This window comes from Sus scrofa, chromosome 9, assembly GCF_000003025.6.
Source record: "Sus scrofa isolate TJ Tabasco breed Duroc chromosome 9, Sscrofa11.1, whole genome shotgun sequence".
NCBI lineage: Eukaryota > Metazoa > Chordata > Mammalia > Artiodactyla > Suidae > Sus > Sus scrofa.
Window position 1 is genome coordinate 10628003 of NC_010451.4, and position 20037 is coordinate 10648039.

The 20037-nt window shown below is 40.2% G+C and overlaps 1 protein-coding gene across 25 annotated transcripts in view; it reads left to right on the forward strand.

Annotated features, from left to right (window-relative positions):
* The window catches only part of EMSY (EMSY, BRCA2 interacting transcriptional repressor), an 87762-nt gene continuing 67775 nt past the window's right edge, over positions 51 to 20037 (forward strand). For 9 of the 25 annotated variants that reach the window (XM_013979150.2, XM_013979159.2, XM_021062547.1 and 6 more), the window contains exons 1-8: positions 132 to 373; positions 2088 to 2196; positions 8304 to 8403; positions 10105 to 10179; positions 11670 to 11711; positions 15412 to 15587; positions 17476 to 17628; positions 19523 to 19782. In XM_013979150.2, coding sequence (XP_013834604.1) covers positions 2127 to 2196; positions 8304 to 8403; positions 10105 to 10179; positions 11670 to 11711; positions 15412 to 15587; positions 17476 to 17628; positions 19523 to 19782 — 876 coding nt within the window. In that variant the 5' untranslated portion in view covers positions 132 to 373; positions 2088 to 2126. Of the gene's footprint in view, positions 374 to 2087; positions 2197 to 8303; positions 8404 to 10104; positions 10180 to 11669; positions 11712 to 15411; positions 15588 to 17475; positions 17629 to 19522; positions 19783 to 20037 lie in introns of all 25 variants that reach the window. The other 16 variants (XM_021062541.1, XM_021062544.1, XM_021062540.1 and 13 more) reach the window with 10 other exon arrangements.

The following is a 20037-nucleotide window of genomic DNA, read 5'->3' on the forward strand; positions in this document are numbered from 1 at the left end:
GAGGAGGGGTTGGAGAAGACGCCAGGGAAACTACAATCCCAGCCTTCCTTGCGCGTGCGACTGCACTCTGAGAGCGAAAGAGGAGGGCGTTTGGCCTCGGACCACAACTCCCAGCACTCCCTGCGAGGTCTCTCCTTTCCTTTCAAAACCTGGAGGAAAAGAGGGACGCGGAGAATGGAGGCCTTCTGGTGTCCGTTCTCCGAAAGGCGGGAAAGGCAAACTACACCTCCCGACTGGCAGCGCGCCGCTGCGCCTGCGCCCTGATACCTGTCGCCATCTTGCCCCTTCTGAGGCACCGCAAACAAACCCAATTCCTGGTGTCCCCTAGTTTTGGCGGAGGAGCCTTTTAGATGAGCCCAGAAAGGCCGGGCAGGTGAGTGACTCTCAGACAGGGCGCTGGGAAGAGCTGGCAGGGTAGCCAGTCTGGAGGAGCGCCGGACCAAGCAGTCGGAGCCCGGCTTGGGGTGGCCAGTCCCATCCTCCGTTGTCTCCTAACGGGATCGTGGGGCTCCCCGAGGTGGGCTGAGGGGGGCTCTGGCACGCCTGGTGCTGGGATTGCGGGGGTCCAGCTCTGGGAGCCTCCCGGTAAGTCTCGGTCGTCTGCCTGGCTGTCCGAGCGTCCACTGTTTCTTTCCGTTGTCCTCTGTGCTGAGGAGGGAGCGAGGCGCTGATGCCTCCCGGGGCCCCTGCCTCCGGCTACTGGTCCTGCGAGGACTTGGGTCGCAAGCTTGACATTGAAGTGGGTACTGAGTGGCATCGGTGAGGAGGGTGGGCGGGCTGCTCTTGTTGTGGTGCTGCGGGAGTGAGTGCGTGTTTGGGGAGGGGGCGGGGCGGGCTTGCCTCCTTGACACTTGAGTAAGGGGAAGGATTAGATAGGATTCGGGTTCCCGGAGCCCGCTCCGGGAACCTCTGCCCAGGTCTCCAGTGCGGTCCGGCCCCGCGGTGGGGTCCGCCGGCGGGGACGCGTCGGGATGCCGTGACGTGGTGCTTGATTCCGGCGGTCGCCGGCCGCCTCCAAGATCCTGTCGGGAGGCGGGGACTGGCTTGTGGAGGGAGCGGATTCCTTTGGCTCTGCCCCTTCTTCCTCCTCCCCACCCCTTTTCTTTATGTCATTCTGCCGACTGGGGCGCGCAGTCCTGTTCTCCTTGCCCTGGGTTGGTTCTCAGCTCAGAGGACTATGGGAAGTAGGGGGAGGGGGTTCAACTCCAGGCATGGAGTTGGAGTTGCAGCCCCAGCGCCAGGAACGGGATGTAGCAGTTATTTCGGGTCGGTGCTTGACTCCTAGAATAGGTAGTGAGCTCGCTCAGGCATGCATGCATGCATGCATTCATTCATTCAGGTTACTCGCTGTTCTCAATCATTCATTTATTTGTTTAACAAATATTTATCGCGGATCTACCGTATGCTAAGCAGGTATTATGCAAGCGCCCAGCGCTGTTGTCTTTTTCTCTACACCAAGGAATTCCCAGTGCCAAGTTCCTGACATCTAAATGTTTGGTAAATGGTTTTTTTTCTTTTTTCTTTCTTTCTTTCTTTTTTTTTTTTTTTTAAGCTTGCGGGGTGTAAATTCATCTTTCATTGTTAGGATTTGAGAAAATACTTTATTAAGTTCCAATAACCCGCTTAACATCCTAGGAACTTGACATATTTTTTTATCATGTAATTCAGTGAGAATGCCTGCAGAAGTGACTTGCCCAAGATTACAAAAGTAGTGGCACCTATTTATTAAATAATGAGCTAGACACTAGGATAAGACCTTCACATACACTGGTCTTTAATATTCATAATAAACTAAGTGGTAAAACCTCAGTTTTGCAGATGTGAAAACTTAATCATCAGATAGGCCAATTTACCCAGGACCACACAGCTGGTAAACTGAAAACTTGAACTAGAACCTAGAGTGATAGGCTGGAATAGTGAGCTCCCAGGTGGTTAAATTCTTCATTTGTCAGAAGTTGGAAAGGGCGGTGGTGAAATAGGATTGTGAGCTATTCTTACTGGTTTTGCTTCTTAGTGTGTAGATCTCCAGGTTGAGTGGCCTTTTGCATATACTTTCATAATTCGAATTTTTGGTTTTGTTTTGCTAGGGAAGACAAGCTCTTTGGGGCTACCAAAAAGAAGCAACAATGCCTGTTGTGTGGCCAACACTTTTGGATCTCAGCAGGGATGAATGCAAAAGGATTCTTCGAAAATTGGGTATGATTTTCATTTTCGCTGTTTTCTGCCATCCTGTGGTCCTTTTCCCTATCAGTCTGGGTCATGGCTGCCTGTGTGGATGTCATGTTTCATGCTGTGTTAGAAATGCTTTGGAGGTATAGTTCTTGTCTTACTTCATTGTTACTTCCCCATTGCCCAGCATAGTGCCTTGTATACAGTAGATGCATGAATCCTCATCATCATCGTAATAGCAGTTGAGTGTCCTTGAGGCTGCTGGGCCGTCCTGAGTCCTTTGCCTTCAGCATCTCATTTAATCCTCACTCAAACCAAAAAGATAGGATTTTTTCTTTTTTTGTCCCCATTTTACAGTTTTGAGTCCAAAGAAATTCTGAGAGTAAGTCATAACATCAGGCTTTCAACTCAGGGAATAGGATTCCAGCCTCACTTTGACGTACTTTTAACCTTCATGAATGTATGTGTGCGTTACATCCTGTTTCTAAATTTTAAATTAACAAGCTATTCTGACTTTCCCAAATTATATTTTACTGTCAGTAATAAAACACATTTTATGCTTGTAATGAATTATTTAGTACTTCTTTTCCTTTAAAGCAGCCTTACTTAACTAGCGTTTAGGGAGAGAATTAAGCCTTAATGCTAAAGCATCCATTGTATGTAATGAACTAACTTTTCTTCATGCATCTAGAATGATATGTTATGTATTTTCCCGGAGAAAATTGAGGAAAAAAGTTACATCGTTTTGGTATTCTGTGGTTCAAATGAGAGTTCTTTGTTAAGAAACGTAGACTTACTAGTGATGTAGGCAGGTGGCTACAACTCTGACTTGACTCCTAGCCTGGGAACTTCCACATGTTGCAAGTGAGGCCCTAAAAACACACACGCAGAGTTCCCGTTGTGGCTCAGTGGTTAACGAATCCGACTAGGAACCATGAGGTTGCTGGTTTGATCCCTGGCCTCAATCAATGGGTTAAGGATCTGGCATTGTTGTGAGCTGCGGTGTAGGTCGCAGATGCGGCTTGGATCTGGCGTTGCTGTGGCTGTGGTGTAGGCCGGCGGCTGCAGCTCCAATCAGACCTCTAGCCTGGGAACCTCCATATGCTTCGGGTTCTGCCCTGGAAAAGACAAAAAAAAAAAGAAAAAACAAACACACACACACACATACACACACGAAAAGAAATAAAAACAATGCAGCCTTAGACTGTAAGGTCCAAGAAGGACCTTTTTGTCTTATTTTCCACTGTAATTTCAGGCCAGCACATGGTAGGGCTCAGTAAGTGAAAAAGTAATTTGGAAAAGAACATTAAATGTTTTGGCAGTGGGTATGAATTATTTAGATAACTATGATTTTGAAGGGGCAAATGTGGACCTTTAATTCAGACAGACGTGGGGTCTTGGTCCTGTTACTAATGACCCACATGATCCAAGGGCAAGTTGTTTAATCCCCTTTAATCTGTTGGCACTTTCGTCAATGAAGGATAGTAATATCTGCCTCGAAAGTTTGTTATGTGCATTAAGTGTATATAAAAAGGGCCTATCACAGTGCCTGATATGAGTATATGTAGCCTTTTAAAGCAGTTGCATTCAGACATTTATTTGTAGGTGAATCTTCACAGGAAGTCTTTGTTGGGAATTTCTATGAATAAATCTGAATCATAGCTACTCTGGCCCTGCTTGCTGGTAACTTTTGCCCTTTTTATTTCTCCTTAGGCTGCTATGAGGATATCTATACTTTAAACTACTTTTTAGCTTTATATTTTAGCATGTCTAGAGAGGGTTTTTTTTGGGGGGGGTAGTTGGTCAATTATTCCTTTATTATGCATTTTTTCTTTAACCTTATATCCAAACTTTTAGTGCTATTCAAGGATTTTTTAAAATGCGCTTATATGTAGTTGTTGTAACTTGCTAGCTACCAGTTATAAAGTTGGTCTTATGTTTATTTCATAGCTGAAATAGAGGAACAGATCACAACTGCAGCTGATTACTTTAGAGTTTCTGGGCTCTGGGGGCCTTGAATCAAGAGATATGTTTAAATATAAAATTGTAACCTTTAAGTTTAAATCTATCCTTAATTTTAGTCAGAGTTGCGTGAGTAATGTTCCTGGAGAGCTGCTTCTGTACAAAAGAAAACAGCCTTCCTACAGGGTAATGTCATCTTTAATGACCCTTCTTTTGGGAGGTGAGCCTTGATAGTGATTTGCAGAAAGACTTCCTCCCCACCCGTTGGCTCATTATCATAACAGTGAAACCTTTGAATTGCTTTCAAACACTAGCTCTAGGTCCAAAATTTAGAGAAGGTACTATATTTAAGAATTGGCTTAAGAGATTTTAAGAATTAGCTTTAAAATTTTTTTAAATGTTTATAAATAATTTGCCATGTAAGAGGCTAAAGATTTAGATTTTACTTAAATATAAAGAAATTGGAATGGAGATTTTCTTTATGACACTCCGAACATACCCGTAATAGCTAAATGCTTTTTTCCTTCTAGCCTGCCTTTCCCCTGCCCTATTTTTTTTTTTTTTTTTTTTTTATTACCATTCCTGAGCTATAACTCTGACATGGAGCTTTATGAGCTGTAGTATAATTGAATGGCTGGTTTGTTTAAATGGGATGGGTTTAGGGCTTTATAAAAGAGTTTGGCAAATCTTTTGTTTTCTGTGGTATTTGCATGTGTTAATTGTTATACTTCTGTGTATAAGTATGGAGTTATAGAATAGAATAGAATATGTAAAAGAGTGCTACCAAAAATAGTACCAGAAATTCAACTAAATTTGATGTCAGAATTTTAGGATACTCATCAAAATGAAAATCTGCAAATGTGAATGAGATTGGGAAGGTAGTAAAAGTTCTTTTACAATGAGTGAATTTCTCATTGAGTGAAGGGGAGGAAATAAATGCCTTGGATTGTGTAAGCTATCCATGATAACTGTGTTCTGAGTTCCAGTTTTGTGGGAGGTTGCTACCTCTTACTTTTTGTGCGTGACTTTTTAGTTAGACTTGGAACAAAACTTGAGATGTCAAAAATCTTTGTCATATTTCTTTAATGTCATTTTGTTTGTTTGTTTCGTTTTGCTTTTTAGGGCCACATCTTTGGCATCTGGCAGTTCCTAGGCTAGGGGTTGAATCAGAGCCGCTGCCGTTCGGCCTACACCACAGCTCAAGGCAATGGCAGATCCTTAACCCGCTGAGCGAGGCCAGGGATCAAACCCACATCCTCATGGGTACTAGTTGGATTTGTTACCACTGAGCCACGAGGGGAACTCCCTAATTTCACTTTCTTGAAATAGTGTCTTGGTCACCATAAATTCCACAGGCCCAAAGTGAACTTTTTCCTCAAATTTTCTCTCTCTGACCTCTCCATTTCTTTTTATGGTATTGACATTCTCCTAAATATCTTGGAAACTGAAAAACCTGATTCCTTTCCTTCTGCCGTTCCCTTCATGTTTCATCAGTCACTGAGTCCTATCAAAACATTCGTCAACTGGAAATGGCTTCTCTTAGTCTGACCCCAAACTGCTTTTCCATTTTTATCCTCGTTGGATGTTAGTCACCTTGAAGATAGGCACTTTGTTTTGTTCGTATAAAGATACCTCCTGGTTCCTTATAGTAGTGGTGTTCACTTAGAAGTTTGGTTTGACTTAGGGACTCACCAAGTTTAGATGGTATTTTACTTTCTCTACTGTAAAATTCTCAAAATAGTCACTCTTACTGGAAGTTTAAGGTCTCTATGAAACATTATCTGCTCTTGTAGCTCTTTGTTCCTTTTGCACATTCGCTTCCCCCACCCCAGCCCCCACCCTGCCTGTCTAGAGCTCAGTTCTCTTCCTCAGGAAAGGTTATGCTTCTAGACTAGATGATGCGTTTTTCCTCTCTGCCTTTACTACTTATTGTACAGTGTATCCGAATTGTGTGATAACTTGTTTTACTGTAGCTTTTTTCTAGAGTTAACTTCTTAAGGCTGGGATTTAACATACTGTCTGATATACATAATAGGACTCAATACTGATTTGTTGAATAAAATATACCATAAATGGGGGATAAACATTTACAGTATAGTGATTTTTTTAGTTATCCCCAGTGCCTTTCTGAACTCAACTTTGCATCCTGATAAAGGCTGAAATATATGTTTCTTGGAAGAAAGTATTTCCTTCACTACTCCAGAGAAGCAGGGCTTTGTCCTTCCAGAGAGACCAGAAGAGACATGTACATAGTATCCAGCACAGTTTGCACATGGGATCATTCATTTGGACCAGACATTTCTGTTGTTTTTGACAGAACTGTGAATAACACAAACTGAATGAGACTGCTATTTTGTTATTAATGTAGTACCTGGGTTGCAGGTATGCATGCCTTAATTAGTCGGCTAACATTCAGTATCCCTTGTGTGTCAGGCATTGGCAAATATTGATAGCAACTTGAATTCAGTAGAAGATAACTAGTCTGGACACTTATTTCCCATCATTTTGTTTTGCTCGGATATACCTGTTTCATAGTGTTAATGGTTTGAAACAACCGTTTTGTCTTTTCTCATGATTCTCTGGGTTGCTGGTCTTGCCTGAGCTCTTTATGTGGCTCTATTCAGCTGGTAGCCTAGTTGACTAACTGGGCTCAGCTGGGATGGCTGAGCCTCTCTCTCTATGTGGCCTTTCATCCTGGGCTTCTTCACAACTTGGTGATCTCAGGGTTCCGAGAGAGCGAGGCCCTGTGTGTAAGGCTTCTGTTTGCATCACGTATGCTGATGTTCTTTTGGCCAAAGGAAGTCATATCCCAAGCCCAGAATCATTGTGGGAAGGACTATAGCAAGGTAGTAACAAGAAGGTACTCTGAGAGGCAGGCATGGTTCACTGGGAGCCATTGAGAGCTTTTTGGTTTTTATATTTTATCCACTAGTAGGGACTGACAGTTTCATTCAATAATGGTTGTTGCTGTGGAAAGATGGTGAAATGAAACTGTCTTGCATTAGGGTTCAGTGTATTATGTCCTGATTGCCAGAAGAGTAGTTCATGTTTGCTAATTTGCCTTAGTCATTTTGATGGTGTTTTTTGTTTGTTTGTTTGTTTTGTCTTTTTAGGGTCGCACCCATGGCATATGGAAGTTCCCAGGCTAGGGGTCTAATCAGAGCTGTAGCAGCCAGCCCACGCCACAGCCACAGCAAAGCCAGATCCAAGCGGCGTCTGTGACCTACACTACAGCTCATAGCAATGCTGGATCCTCAACCCACTGAGCAAGGCCAGGGATCGAACCCGAAACCTCACGGTCCCGGATTAGTTTCCGCTGTGCCACGGTGGGAACTCCCTGATGGTCGTTTTTATGCTTGCAGAGGATCTTAGAAATGGAAGGCACCTTCAAGGTGTCTTCTAATCAGAGATGAGAAAAGACTTGCTCAGGGTTATACAGCTACTAAGTATCAATGCTGGGGCCAGAATTTGGTCATTTGACTTTTTTTTTTTTTTTTTTTTTTTTTTTAATGGCCACATGTGTGGCATAAGGAAGTTCCTGGGCCAGAGATTGAATCCAAACTGCAGCTGCAGCCTATGCTGCCGTAACTGTGGCAATGCTGGTTCCTTAACCCACTGCTCTAGGTGGGGGATTGAACCCATGCCTCCACAGTGACCTGAGCCACTGCAGTCAGATTCTTAATCTGTTGCCCCACAATGGGAACTCCCCTGGTTATTTGACTTTTGATCCAGTAGTTTTTCAGTTGCACAGTATTCATAAATGGAGTATAGTTTGAATTCATAGGCAAGCCTGAGAAATTATTTCAGACTTTGATCAGTAAATGTACTTATCAGTAATGCTAGAAATTTATCAGCTTTATTATATCACTTGGAACCTGTTCCCAGTTTTTGGTAGCATCTGAGTTGAATGTTTTTCAGTGGTGTGAAATATTTACCATTAGACTTTTCTACCTAAACCCTTTACACACATGACTTCTGTGAGGCAGTAAAAAAGAAAACAAGATTACAAAAGCCACATTTTAATCTCTGTTATTAGATAAAAATTTTGAGAGGACACTAACAAAATATTTGCATATTGATTTTTAGGTTTCCAGCCCTGAAGTTTCACTATATGTAGCCGTAGTATTAAAATATTGATGGCCTATCTTGATAAAATAATTTTCTTCTTCTAGAATTGGAGGCATATGCTGGAGTTATCAGTGCACTTCGGGCACAGGGAGATCTCACCAAGGAAAAGAAAGATCTTCTTGGAGAACTCTCAAAAGTTCTTAGGTAAATTATCATAAAAGTTTGTGAGACATGACTCTAGAAATTTCATTTTGAGGGATTTCAACATTTTTCACTCTTAAATTGAAGACAGAGGTGTTCAAGTTGTTGATACTTAGAGATCCCTTCCCGGATGTGTGCTTTGTTACAGAAAATTATGTAATTTTCCACTTATTCTGCAATCTAGTCAGAAAAGGTTTAAGGCAGATTATTTTAGGTTTGGGCCTCCTGAGAAAGGGAGAGATTTTTGACATGGGTGAAAGAAAGACGAGCTGGCAGCAACTGGATAGGAAGGTTTAGAGTGGCCCAGTGGCATTGGTTAGGGGGGAGGGGGTACTAGAAAGCTGTCTCCATTTATAGCAATGGGTGGTAATTACATAGTCATAGCTTTTGGGATAGTTTATTCCTTCAGCTTCCCATTAGAGCAGGACTTGAATTCATTAAAAAGTTTTGGCGAAAGGGGTTATTTAATACTCTGCCTTGATCTATTGTTAACATCTTGAGCTTTCTCAGAAAATTCAGTCCTAGCTGAAGTTTCCCTTCTATATTTAAAACCATTTTGTCCTATTTTTTTTTTTTTTTTTCTTTTTGGGGCCGCACCTGCGGCATATGGAAGTTCCCAGGCTAGGGGTCGAATCGGAGCTGTAGCTGCCGGCCTACACCGCAGACACGGCAACTCGGGATCCAAGCCGGGTCTGCGACCTACACCACAGCTCATGGCAACACCAGATCCTTAACCCACTGAGTGAGGCCAGGGATCGAAACCTGTATCCTCATGGATACTAGTTGGGTTCGTTACTGCTGAGCCACAATGGGAACTCCTGTCCTGTTTTTTAAAGGGAAAATAGGGAAGGGGTTTTTTTCCCCTGTATTTAATTAACATTAAAATAGGGATGTTATTACTCCAAATCTGCAGTCTTATTGTCTTCATGCTTCACAGTTTATATTTTTTGTTTGTTTGTTGTTTATATTTCCTCATAAATTCCAGCCCTTAAATATTTTAGTCTGTGGTACAGATATAGCTTAGTAATAAAGATTATAATTTGAAGAGTGGTATTCATTTTATTGAGTGTTTATGAATGGAGTGGGTCTAGCCTTTTTTCCACTTGTTTAGTATTAACTTACTAAACACAATAACAGGATATAAGTAGAAGACACACAGCTGAAATGTTGAGTAACAAAGAAGTAACATCCTGGTGTCAAGTTTCATAGCATGTAGCCATAGGAAACAGATTATCTTGCCACTTTCATTTCTTTATTGTATTTACTGAACATAAAATTATAGACTTAAACTTTAGAAGACTTTCTTCTGAGTGCCAAGATCCTCTTCTCAGTAACCGTGATTGGGGTCATTCTGTGGCTGTTTGCATATTTAGATAACAGGAACCTCTGCTAATCTTAAACATGGTCTGGCATTTCTGAGTTTTGGACGTAACTACTTGATAGCAAGCTAAATTTGTCTTCCTGTGATTTCTGATTTGTCAGTCTCTAATTCTCTCTGCAGTAACACAGAATCAGTATGAATCCTTTTTCTATGACTTTAATTAAAACATTAGAAGATATATATTAGGCCCCTGTCTATATCTTTTTACACATCAATTTTGTCCCCTGTCCCCAAGCAGAATGTTGACTTAAATAACATTAATAAAAGTATAGAAAAGAGCTGCCTGCTTGGCAGAGTTCTATAATGGCTATTTTTTTTCATAGCATCTCAACAGAACGCCACCGGGCTGAAGTTCGGAGAGCAGTAAACGATGAACGGTTAACAACAATTGCACATAAGTAAGCCATTAGTCGTACCACCCCTGATTTTTTATGACATAGTGTACCATAGTTTTGAAACAGTCTTCCTGTTGTGTAGCAGATTCCTGAGTCTTCTATCTCCATAGTAATATCTCTGTACTCAGGGATCCTGACCATAACTGTGTTAACTGTTTTTCAATTGGTTATGTTTTTGCATTTGGTTAGGCAAGCTTTCAGTCGGCGGGGCAAATCCCGTTACAATGTAATCTCTGTATAACTAAAGGCCTCCATAGTTTAGCAGATGATTCCTTTACTTGAAGCAAAGTTCAGTAACAAAGTAGTGTGCTCCCCAAATTTGACAGTTCCTTAGAGGTTCTTTGTATGGTATTTGATATGTATATTGCTTTATAAATAGGAATTATAATTTTTTTGATAACCAACTCTAATAGTTCATGTATTTTGAGATTCAGAAAAAAGATTGTAAAATATGTTTTGGTTTTAAGAAATATGACTACATTATATCTTACTTTGAAAAGCCAACAAAATAAAATTATGAAAGATTCTTATCAGATTGGTTTTAGATCATTATACCTGTTTCACAGACAGGGTGGAGGGTGGTAGGAGACAGGGATTGAGCATTACCACACTTATGTATGGAGACGGTGCCTTCTGAAAAATAGAGAGGAGCAGAAATTATCTTTCAACTGATAATGTAAGATGTTAGGAACATTTTATAAAATATGTTACAGAATAATTCATTTTTAAAACTTTTTATGTTTTAATGTGAAATTAAAGGGAAGTTCCCTGGTGGCTCAGCGGGTTAAGGATCTGGTGTTGTCACTGCTGTGGCGCTGGTTACTGCTGTGGCATGGGTTTGATCCCTGGTGTGGGAGCTTCCACATGCTATGGGTGTGGCCAAAAAGAAAAAAGAAAAAAAAAACAGCAACAACAAAACTAAAGGAACAGATTCAGTGCATTTCCATAAAGTGATAAGTAGCGTCTTTAAAGCAATTGGCAGTATTTGTATTGACCCTGAAGATCCACTGGCTTTATGCTGTGCTTCACTGTTCCTCATTTCACTTAACTAATAAAATGGGGTAGCACCCCAGTGTAAAAGTTAAGCTGTTTGAGTTTGGAGATTTTTTTAGTGCTAGGTTTGTGTGCACTGTGGAAATTTGGAAATTTTCCTCTAACTATATTAAATATTTAGTGGTTAGGCCAGCACGGCTGAAACATTCAAATATTAATATGTTCCTTCTTTAAATTGCTCTAAACTTTTAAATTGGGATACTTTTAACAATAATAACTGAGCCTAGATTCTAATTTGAGAACTGGTAATAGGAAAATTATGTGCTAGATAATAAAGTAGTAAATAATAGTTTGCATTCAGAGGCACTTAGAGACAAAATTAGTATCTTAAAAGCGTTGGAACAATATTGTGGGGGCAAAGAGTTTTAAGTTGATGCATCAGTTTCATACTTAAAGGATAACATTTATTTAGTCTCCTTTTCCTTTTTTCCCCTTTAAAGAATGAATTTATCCTTATATTTGGGTGAAAGACCAAGTTACAGGTATGCAAATAGGTTATTATTATTTCAGGCTTTTTCTTGTGTTTATTTCAAAATTGAAGCTCTCAATTATTCAGGGGCACATGTTCCATTTCTGAATTAACCGTGCCCCTTGCTTTTCCTTCTCTTCCCCTCCTCCCCCTCCTAATACTGCCCACCCTTTAGCTATTTTGCTGCTTGGAAGTACCTCTAGTCAGAGGGTGGGAAGGGAGAGGAGGTGAAAATTTTAATAAGTCATTTTACTACTTTTTAGTTGTCCTGGAAAAGGTTTGGTGGAAGAATTTATAATTATTTGCCAAAGTATTTTTGGATAATATGTGGATTTCATTAATCTGTTTGACCTCTCCCTTTCCCTCCTCTCTTTTAGCACGGATAATTGAGAGTTGGCTTTTATTTACCTATTCCCTCTTTTTTTTCCCCCTCTCCTTTCTGATTTCTTTCATACATGAATTCAAATTTTTGAAAAGTGTTTACTTCAGTGTATAATTTTAAGCTACTTAGGTCTTTCCATACTCCTGTTCTGATATTTTATATTGTGGTTTTAGTTTGACCAGATTTTGGATTTACTTGTTGAGCCCAAGGGTCAGTGAATGGGGAGTGATGAGGAGGACATAGATCCCTCATTCTGTCCATCTCCTCTGCTCTCTTTCCCCCAGAAGTAGCAGCAGAACCTAGTGCCAAAGATTATGTATAGGAGGGCTTCGTACTCTGAGCCTGACAAAAGTAACCTGAGCCGAAGAGGAATGCATCTGAGCCAACTGCATGCCTTTCTCCTCTCCCTTCCCTCCCCCACTCCAAAGGGCAGCTTAGGCCAGAAGGAATGTGGTTGAAAGGTGAAGAGAAAGCAGAGAAGGTTGAGCACAAAGGCGGTGGAAACAAAAGGAGTGGAGTGTCTGGGATCAAAGAAAAGCCTTGCTTGAACCTTATCATGAGTTTATTTTTTGGCACAGGACCATTTATTAAGTTTGATACTCTAACTCAGTTTTGAAACATGTCAGGGTATTAGAGTATTAAAGCCTGGAGTGTCAAGGGCCTTCTCAGTTTTTAGCTGGACCGCTCTTGCCAGGATTGCACCTAAAGTTTGAAGAAAGTGGCGCTATCTAGAATTACTATTAACGTAACCCCTTCCCCATCAGCCACACATTCGTGGGATACTGTGTGAGTTTCTACGTGAGGATAAGGATTTCATGCTGGTGCCCTGCACACTGACGAATGTGAAGGCCAAGGTAGTTCCATTAGTATCATGTTAGATTTCTCAGAAAAGGGGCTGGAGCCAGGTTCCCATCTCCCTTGCTACCTTCAGTGTAAATAGAAATGTGTTCTTTGAAACATCAGTATCCCAGGGAAACCCTGGAGTAAGATGGTTACAGAAACCTTTAAAATTTTATTTAGGGGAGTTCCCAACATGGCTCAGCAGAAACGAATCTCACTAGCATCCATGAGGACGCAGGTTTGATCCCTGGCCTCGCTCAGTGGGTTAAGGATCTGGTGTTGCCGTGAGCTGTGGTGTAGGTCGCAGACGCAGCTCGGATCTGGCATTACTGTGGCTGTGGCGCAGGCCAGCAGCTACAGCTCCGATTCAGCCCCTAGCCTGGGAACCTCCATATGCCACAGGTGCAGCCCTAAAATGGGTGCGGCCCTGAAATTAAAAAAAAATTAAAATTCTGTTTAGGCGATTTGTGAAACTAATGTGTATTTATACCCTCTTTACTAAGCAAATAAGAAGTTTTGATCTAATTCTAACATGATATTTAATTCTTCACTCAAAGTTTTTGAGCATGTTTGCATGAGTAGAAATTTGGAAGATTTATAGATCCTTATAAATGTTGAAGTTGTGTCTTTTGCACTGCAGATTCTGTCTTCAATAGCATATATTCATGTATTTTAAATTATTAATCTTCCATAATTTCTACCACTGTTTAAACAATGCACCAGGTAAGTGTAGACATCACTTTATTTGTGTGCTAAACTCTCACCAAATTTATTAGGTAGTCTAATAAAGTGATAGTAAAATAAGAGTAAGCCAAGAAAATGCCAAATAGCTTTTAGAATTTTTTCCCTTGACAATTCATGCAGTAGCCTTTTTCTGTCTCTCTTTCTTGTTTGTATCACTCTCTGTTTCAGAACTAGCATCAACTTGGAGGTGCCGTGATAATAAATCTGTGAGGGTTATTGGGGTCTTAGGAATTCTTCTTGCCTATGTGTTATGTAGGTAGGCCTGTGCTAAACCATGAAGGAATTTTCAGGTTTTCCACAGTAATCCAATTGGATTCATCAACTTCTAGAGATTGCTTTCTGAACTGAATGTAAATTCTTCTCGAGTCATAATTTATTGTTCCATTCAGTGAAAGTTGGTAGTGATTGGACAGCATTGCTGTTAGTATAAATCAAAGGCAAAAGTTAGACATAAAACATATTTGAAAATTTTTATACCTTCCACTTGTGATGTGACAGTTAATTTCAGTAGCCTGATATATGCTTGTGAAAGAGACATTGAGTAGCTGTGTGACCTTAGGCAAGTTATTTAGCCTCTTGGTGCCTCAGTTTTCCCATCTATAAAGTGGGAATTTCATAGGATTGTTAAGAGAATTGTACGCTTAATACCTGGAAAATGTTGAGAACAGCGCCTCACAGGTAGTAAGTGCTAACTGAGGATAACTATCATCACCACCGTTGTTCCACTCGCCACTCACAAGGGCTTCTGTGTATTCTGAAGCATCAGTGAACATACAAAATCTTAAACTCTAGGTTAGGTTGTAGAATCTTTTGTTTTGAAAAAGGTGCGGAAATATTTCCAACTTAGTGAAGCAGTTGATTCTTGATGAATTTTAAACCACAGCACTAATCACTAGTTAGGAAAAGTGACACAGCTACCTTTTGTGGAGCCAAGCAAAGAGAAGTGAACAGCTGTTTTTTCAGATTTCAACCTCTGTTTGGATTCCTAGGATAAAATTTGCTCAAGAAGTTTGAGTGAAATTGAGAATAGCGTCTGCTAGGGGTAGCGTTCAGTTGCTTCAGATACTTACAGGGAAGAATGGTATAAATAAGTGAAGTGAAGGTAGGGGCAGGTTTCTTTCAGTGTCCTCAGGTCTAGTCTGTGTTTTAACAGGAAGGATAACAGTATCACACATTGTCAGTGACACATGCGGTGATATATACAGGCCTCTTCTGTCCCTCATTACCTGGTCTCCCATGTTTACTGCCTCAGTTTCCCTTGTTTGAAAGCCTTAGAACCTCTGGCCATGCAGGCAGTTAGGATACTTTTGCAAAAGTTCAGTGAATTTCCGTAATAAATACGGAACATCTGAGTTTTGAAATTATGAGCACTTTTTACCTTTTTAGCTTAATTTATGACAGTAAATTCTAAAAGTTTGTGGAGATACTAGTTTTCGTTAGCAATACCAGATTTAAGCTAATGAAAATAATATCAGTGTTTATTTAGAAGGCATGGGAAGTTTTTCCATAATTTCAATTATGCTCATTATAAGCTTCAGATTATGAAATAAAATGTGTAAAAATCTTAAGTGTGAAATTCCTCAAATTCTGATTATTCATAATTTTGATCTTGCTTGCTTAAAACAAAGCATCTCCTGTTTACTCAGGGCACTTTTTATAATTAAAAAGTTATGATATTTGAGTATATATATGTAATTCATTTTTAGCGATTGAGAACTCTTGCAGCAGCATTTTCTTTTTTGTTTAGTATGTCTGGACCTAATAGCTCTTCAGAGTGGTCCATTGAAGGTCGTCGATTGGTACCCCTGATGCCTCGGCTGGTTCCCCAAACCGCCTTCACGGTAACAGCTAATGCTGTTGCCAATGCAGCTATCCAGCACAATGCATCTCTTCCAGTGCCTGCAGAAACAGGAAGCAAGGAAGGTGAGTAGAGAAATATTTTTGTATGTAGAGATGACTTTTCTCAGATTCTTCATGAAAGTTTTCTTGTTTTTCATGTGTTTTTGTCCTAATGTTTAAAGGTTATAAAATATAATAAGCAACTCTTGTTCTGAAAGTAGAAATTGCCAAGTTTTAGTCTCAGCCAAAATTGAACATCCCCTTTGTTCAAAGTGTAAATTATATTAATCACAAAATTACAAAAACCCTTCGTGGAATGAATTTCTTTCTCTCTCTCTCTCATTCTTTTTTTTTTTTTTTTTTTTTTTGATTTTTAGGGCCGCTCTGGTGGCATATGGAGTTCCTAGGTTAGGGGTCAAATTGGAGCTACAGCTGCTGGCCTACACCACAGCCACAGCAATGCTGGATCCAAGCTGCATCTTGACCTCCACCACAGCTCACGGCAACGCCGGATCCTTAACCCACTGAGCAAGGCCAGGGATCAAACCTGCAACCTCATGGTTCCTAGTTGGATTGTTTCTGCTGAGCCACACGGGAACTCCTTGGAATGAATTTTTGATATCAGTGTATCTTGTTAGAAGTGGATAAAAGGTCTTAACAGGTGATGTGGAAAATTAATAAGATGTTAGAGGTCATTTAGCTGCTGGAGAAGGGTGCTGAGCTGATACTTTAGAAAGACTGTTTTTGTCTTTTGGAATCAATGGTATATGCTGCTTCTCTCTTCCAGTCAGTGTGCTGAATCTATTAGGGGTTATGTGGCCAATGAGAAAGCTTTCTTTTTATTATTTAATCTGGTAATTGATACATGCTTTAAAAATCCTTGGTTCTCCTGAGGTCACCAAGAGTAATATTAAATTTGAGAGCATATGTTTGAGTTGACTTTAGTAACTTTGGTGTCATGTGAAAATGATCCTGAAAATAATGCAGTTGTCGGGTTACTTTGAAGAATTGTCTTTTCTTGGCTAGCAGTGGGTTGTGGAGCAGAATGAGCCATTCCTTTCATACACGCCAGACTTTGTTTTATGCTGAAGGAAGCTATATTTAGGGAGAGACAGTTATCAGTGTGTAAGCCTGGCCTCTATTGAGTTCCTGTTTTTTGTTGTTGTAGCAGAGGTGTTTTCTTCTCTTCTCACTTTTATCTTTTCTGTTCACCAACTCTGGTTGAGTGGAAAGAAGATAGAATTTTCCATAGTCAAATCTTCCAATCCTAGTTTGTGATTTCCTTGCTTTGCGACCTGCGGCAAGTCTTTTAGCTTCTGTGAGCCTTGGGTTCCTCATCTTTAAAGTAAGGATGTGGTATTGTGAGAATTAGTGGTAATAAATGGAAAGGACTGAGCATAATGCATGGAACTCAGTAAATAGGACCTATGAGCTGATTCTGCTTGTTGTTATTCAAGAAATTGAAATATGGTGTCATTACCTTAGTTATTATGCTGTGCTTAGATGGCAGGTGACCAGTGAATTGGTTTATAATAAAAGAACCTTGCATTAGTTCCCTCCAGGTCCCAAGTTGGAAATTGCTATGGTTAGGGAAAAATTATCATCACTCCCTATAGATACTGTTATTAGTATTAAAAAGGAATACAGGTTCATGCCTTTTGTCCACCTGCCATGGATGAAAAGTGATCTTCATTTTTCTCAGTTTCAAACTTGGCTTCTTTGTAACTGTGCTCCATTGTCATTGTCACCTGTTGACAGCTGCTAAATACTTGGGGAAAACTCAGTTAAGTGATGATTTTTCAGGAAAGGTTATTAATACCTTTTAACCTGTGGACCTCATACCTAGTATTGGCCTCTAGCTTTTGATTTTATGAAAATGTTAAAATTGGCCTGCAGTAAAAAAAATAATTTTTCTGTATTCGTGGACAGTTTTGGTGAAAGTTAACAGCAAACTTTTTTATCGTTCCTTCAGTAGTGGTTTGCTATTCCTACACAAGTACCACGTCAACCCCAACCTCTACCCCTGTTCCAAGTGGCAGCATAGCAACGGTTAAGTCTCCAAGACCTGCCAGCCCTGCCTCCAATGTAGTTGTCTTGCCAAGTGGAAGTACTGTTTATGTCAAAAGTAAGTGATATTCTCAGTGTTATGAGGGCCATCTTGGCTAAAAGCTGCAGCATAGGCTCTGATTAGATCTGCCTTCCTGGATTAATTCATTGGTCCACTGGCTATTAGCAGTGGTTAGTTCTTGAAGGATGTAAAGAATTCCTTTTTTGCACATAATTTAGGTTTATATTGCTTTTTATCAGTTGTGGGGGTTGAGAAATTACTTCTTTTTTTTTGTTTTCTCTGGGGAATCTGCCTTGAAGAGTGCTATCCTCCAAGTTTTGTTTTTCATGAAATAAAAATGTGAATACAAACTAAAGGAATGTGTTTATGTTATTTTTTTAGTGTTTACTCCTATACTTGTAATCTTGGTAGTGTTTTTAAAAAACTGTTTGTATAACTTCCAACTATTAAATTCAGTGAAGCATTCTAGAGAGTCTGTCTTTCATATTTCTAGTTGACTGTAATTTTTTGAAGTTTATTTGCAGTTTTTAACCCTTTGATTCTACCCTATGAAGCAGTTTGATGTCATTTTTTGTTTTTAATGTGTTATGCCAGTGTTGCTTTGCTTTTGATATCAGCTGGAGATCATTAATATTTGACTTTCATTTTTCTCAGTATAGTTATTAACTTGATTTCTTTGTAACTTATAGAGGTGGACTTTGCTGTTTTAGACAGAAATGATTTTAGGTCATTGTCAGCCTTGTTTAAATTAGAGTCTAAAAATTGAAGGTATAAGGGGTTATGTTTTATTACTGTTTCCATGAGTCATGCTGTATGCTGTTATAAATGTCAGGTCTGTAGAGATTTTCTATATATATTGCAAGGTTTTGTGTTTCTCAAAAACAATTGGGGCTTTAGTGCATGAAGAATAAACTAAGAATCTTGTAAGTTTATATCTGATTTCTGTGGGTTTAGCCACAGTCGTCTTTAAAAATAACTGTGATGGTCTATTTTTTAATTTTTTTTTTTAAACATTGAAAGTGAATCCCAAACATGAAACCATTTCACATAATTTGTAGTTGGAAGTAATAGGAAGTTTATTGCTTTATTCTCAGAAGTCATACAGACAACATTAGTTTGAGATACAATTGTTCATCCAACTTCATATGTCAAGGCACTATACTGGGGAGACAAACCAGTAAGACTTAGTCATTGTCTTTTGGGAGCCCCTTAATAATAGGAGATGTGCAGGCTGACAGCCACGTTGCCATGGGATAAGTGATCTAGAAGAGAGTGTGCAAAGTGCTCTCTAGGCTCAGAGGAGATGTGGATTAGCTTTGCTTAAAGAGCTAGGGAAAGCTTCACTAAGGGATGGCTTGCAGGATGATGCTTGCTGGAAGATGCAGAGGTCCTTGATGCTGTGTGGTATTCCCCAAAGAATAACAGGATATAGAGACCACGTGGGATAGAAGATGTGATAAGGTGGTTTTGGGGAATGGTGAACAGTTCAGTGTGCCAGGGTTATAATAAGGGTGTGCAAAGTTGAGTGGAATACGGTATTGTGCTCTTACAAAGATAAGGAAGCTTTAATGATGTGGCAGTGATTTTTGTGCCTCACCTTGTAGGGAGATAAAGACCACTGAAGGATTCGAGGCAGGGCATTGGCATGACTGGATGTGAGGTTTTGTAGCTGGTAGTAGGAAGAAGGGTAGAATGAAAGTGGAGCGACTGATAGTGTGAACACATTTTAGGAGGTTGTTGCTAAAATACAAGCAGGAGATAAGAAGGACTGACATAGCCATAGGGTTAAAGAAAGAAGGGAAGGCATTCAGAGACAGCTTCTCTGAGGAAAGATTGGTAGGACTTACTGTCTGATGGGGCATGAAGCAAAGACGACTAATGACACAATGATTTTGAAGTATAAAATACAAGGTTAGATTGCTATAAAGGCAATACTGTCACTGCCTTTCAGGTGTTAGCTGTTCAGATGAAGATGAAAAACCTAGAAAACGAAGGCGAACAAACTCTTCCAGCTCCTCCCCCGTTGTCCTAAAGGAAGTTCCAAAGGCTGTCGTTCCCGTCTCAAAGACAATCACTGTGCCTGTGAGTGGCAGTCCCAAGATGAGCAACATCATGCAGAGCATTGCCAACTCCTTACCACCCCACATGTCTCCTGTGAAAATAACCTTCACCAAACCATCAACACAGACGACAAACACAACAACCCAGAAGGTATGTGGTAGAGGGAGTCTCTTCTGCCAATTGTTGCTTTTATCTTTCAGTCAGTGCGATTCAGATTTAACAGACATACACTGAGTGCTTACTATGTGCTTGGCATTGTGCTGAGAATGTTCACATCTCTTTCTTTAATTTGGCACATAAAGCTTTGGGATAGACAGTAGTATTTCACTTTTTGTATGTATTTTTGTAGATTGGGCTCAGAGATGCCAAACAACTTGATAGAGCTAGCAGATCTTCTAAGACTTC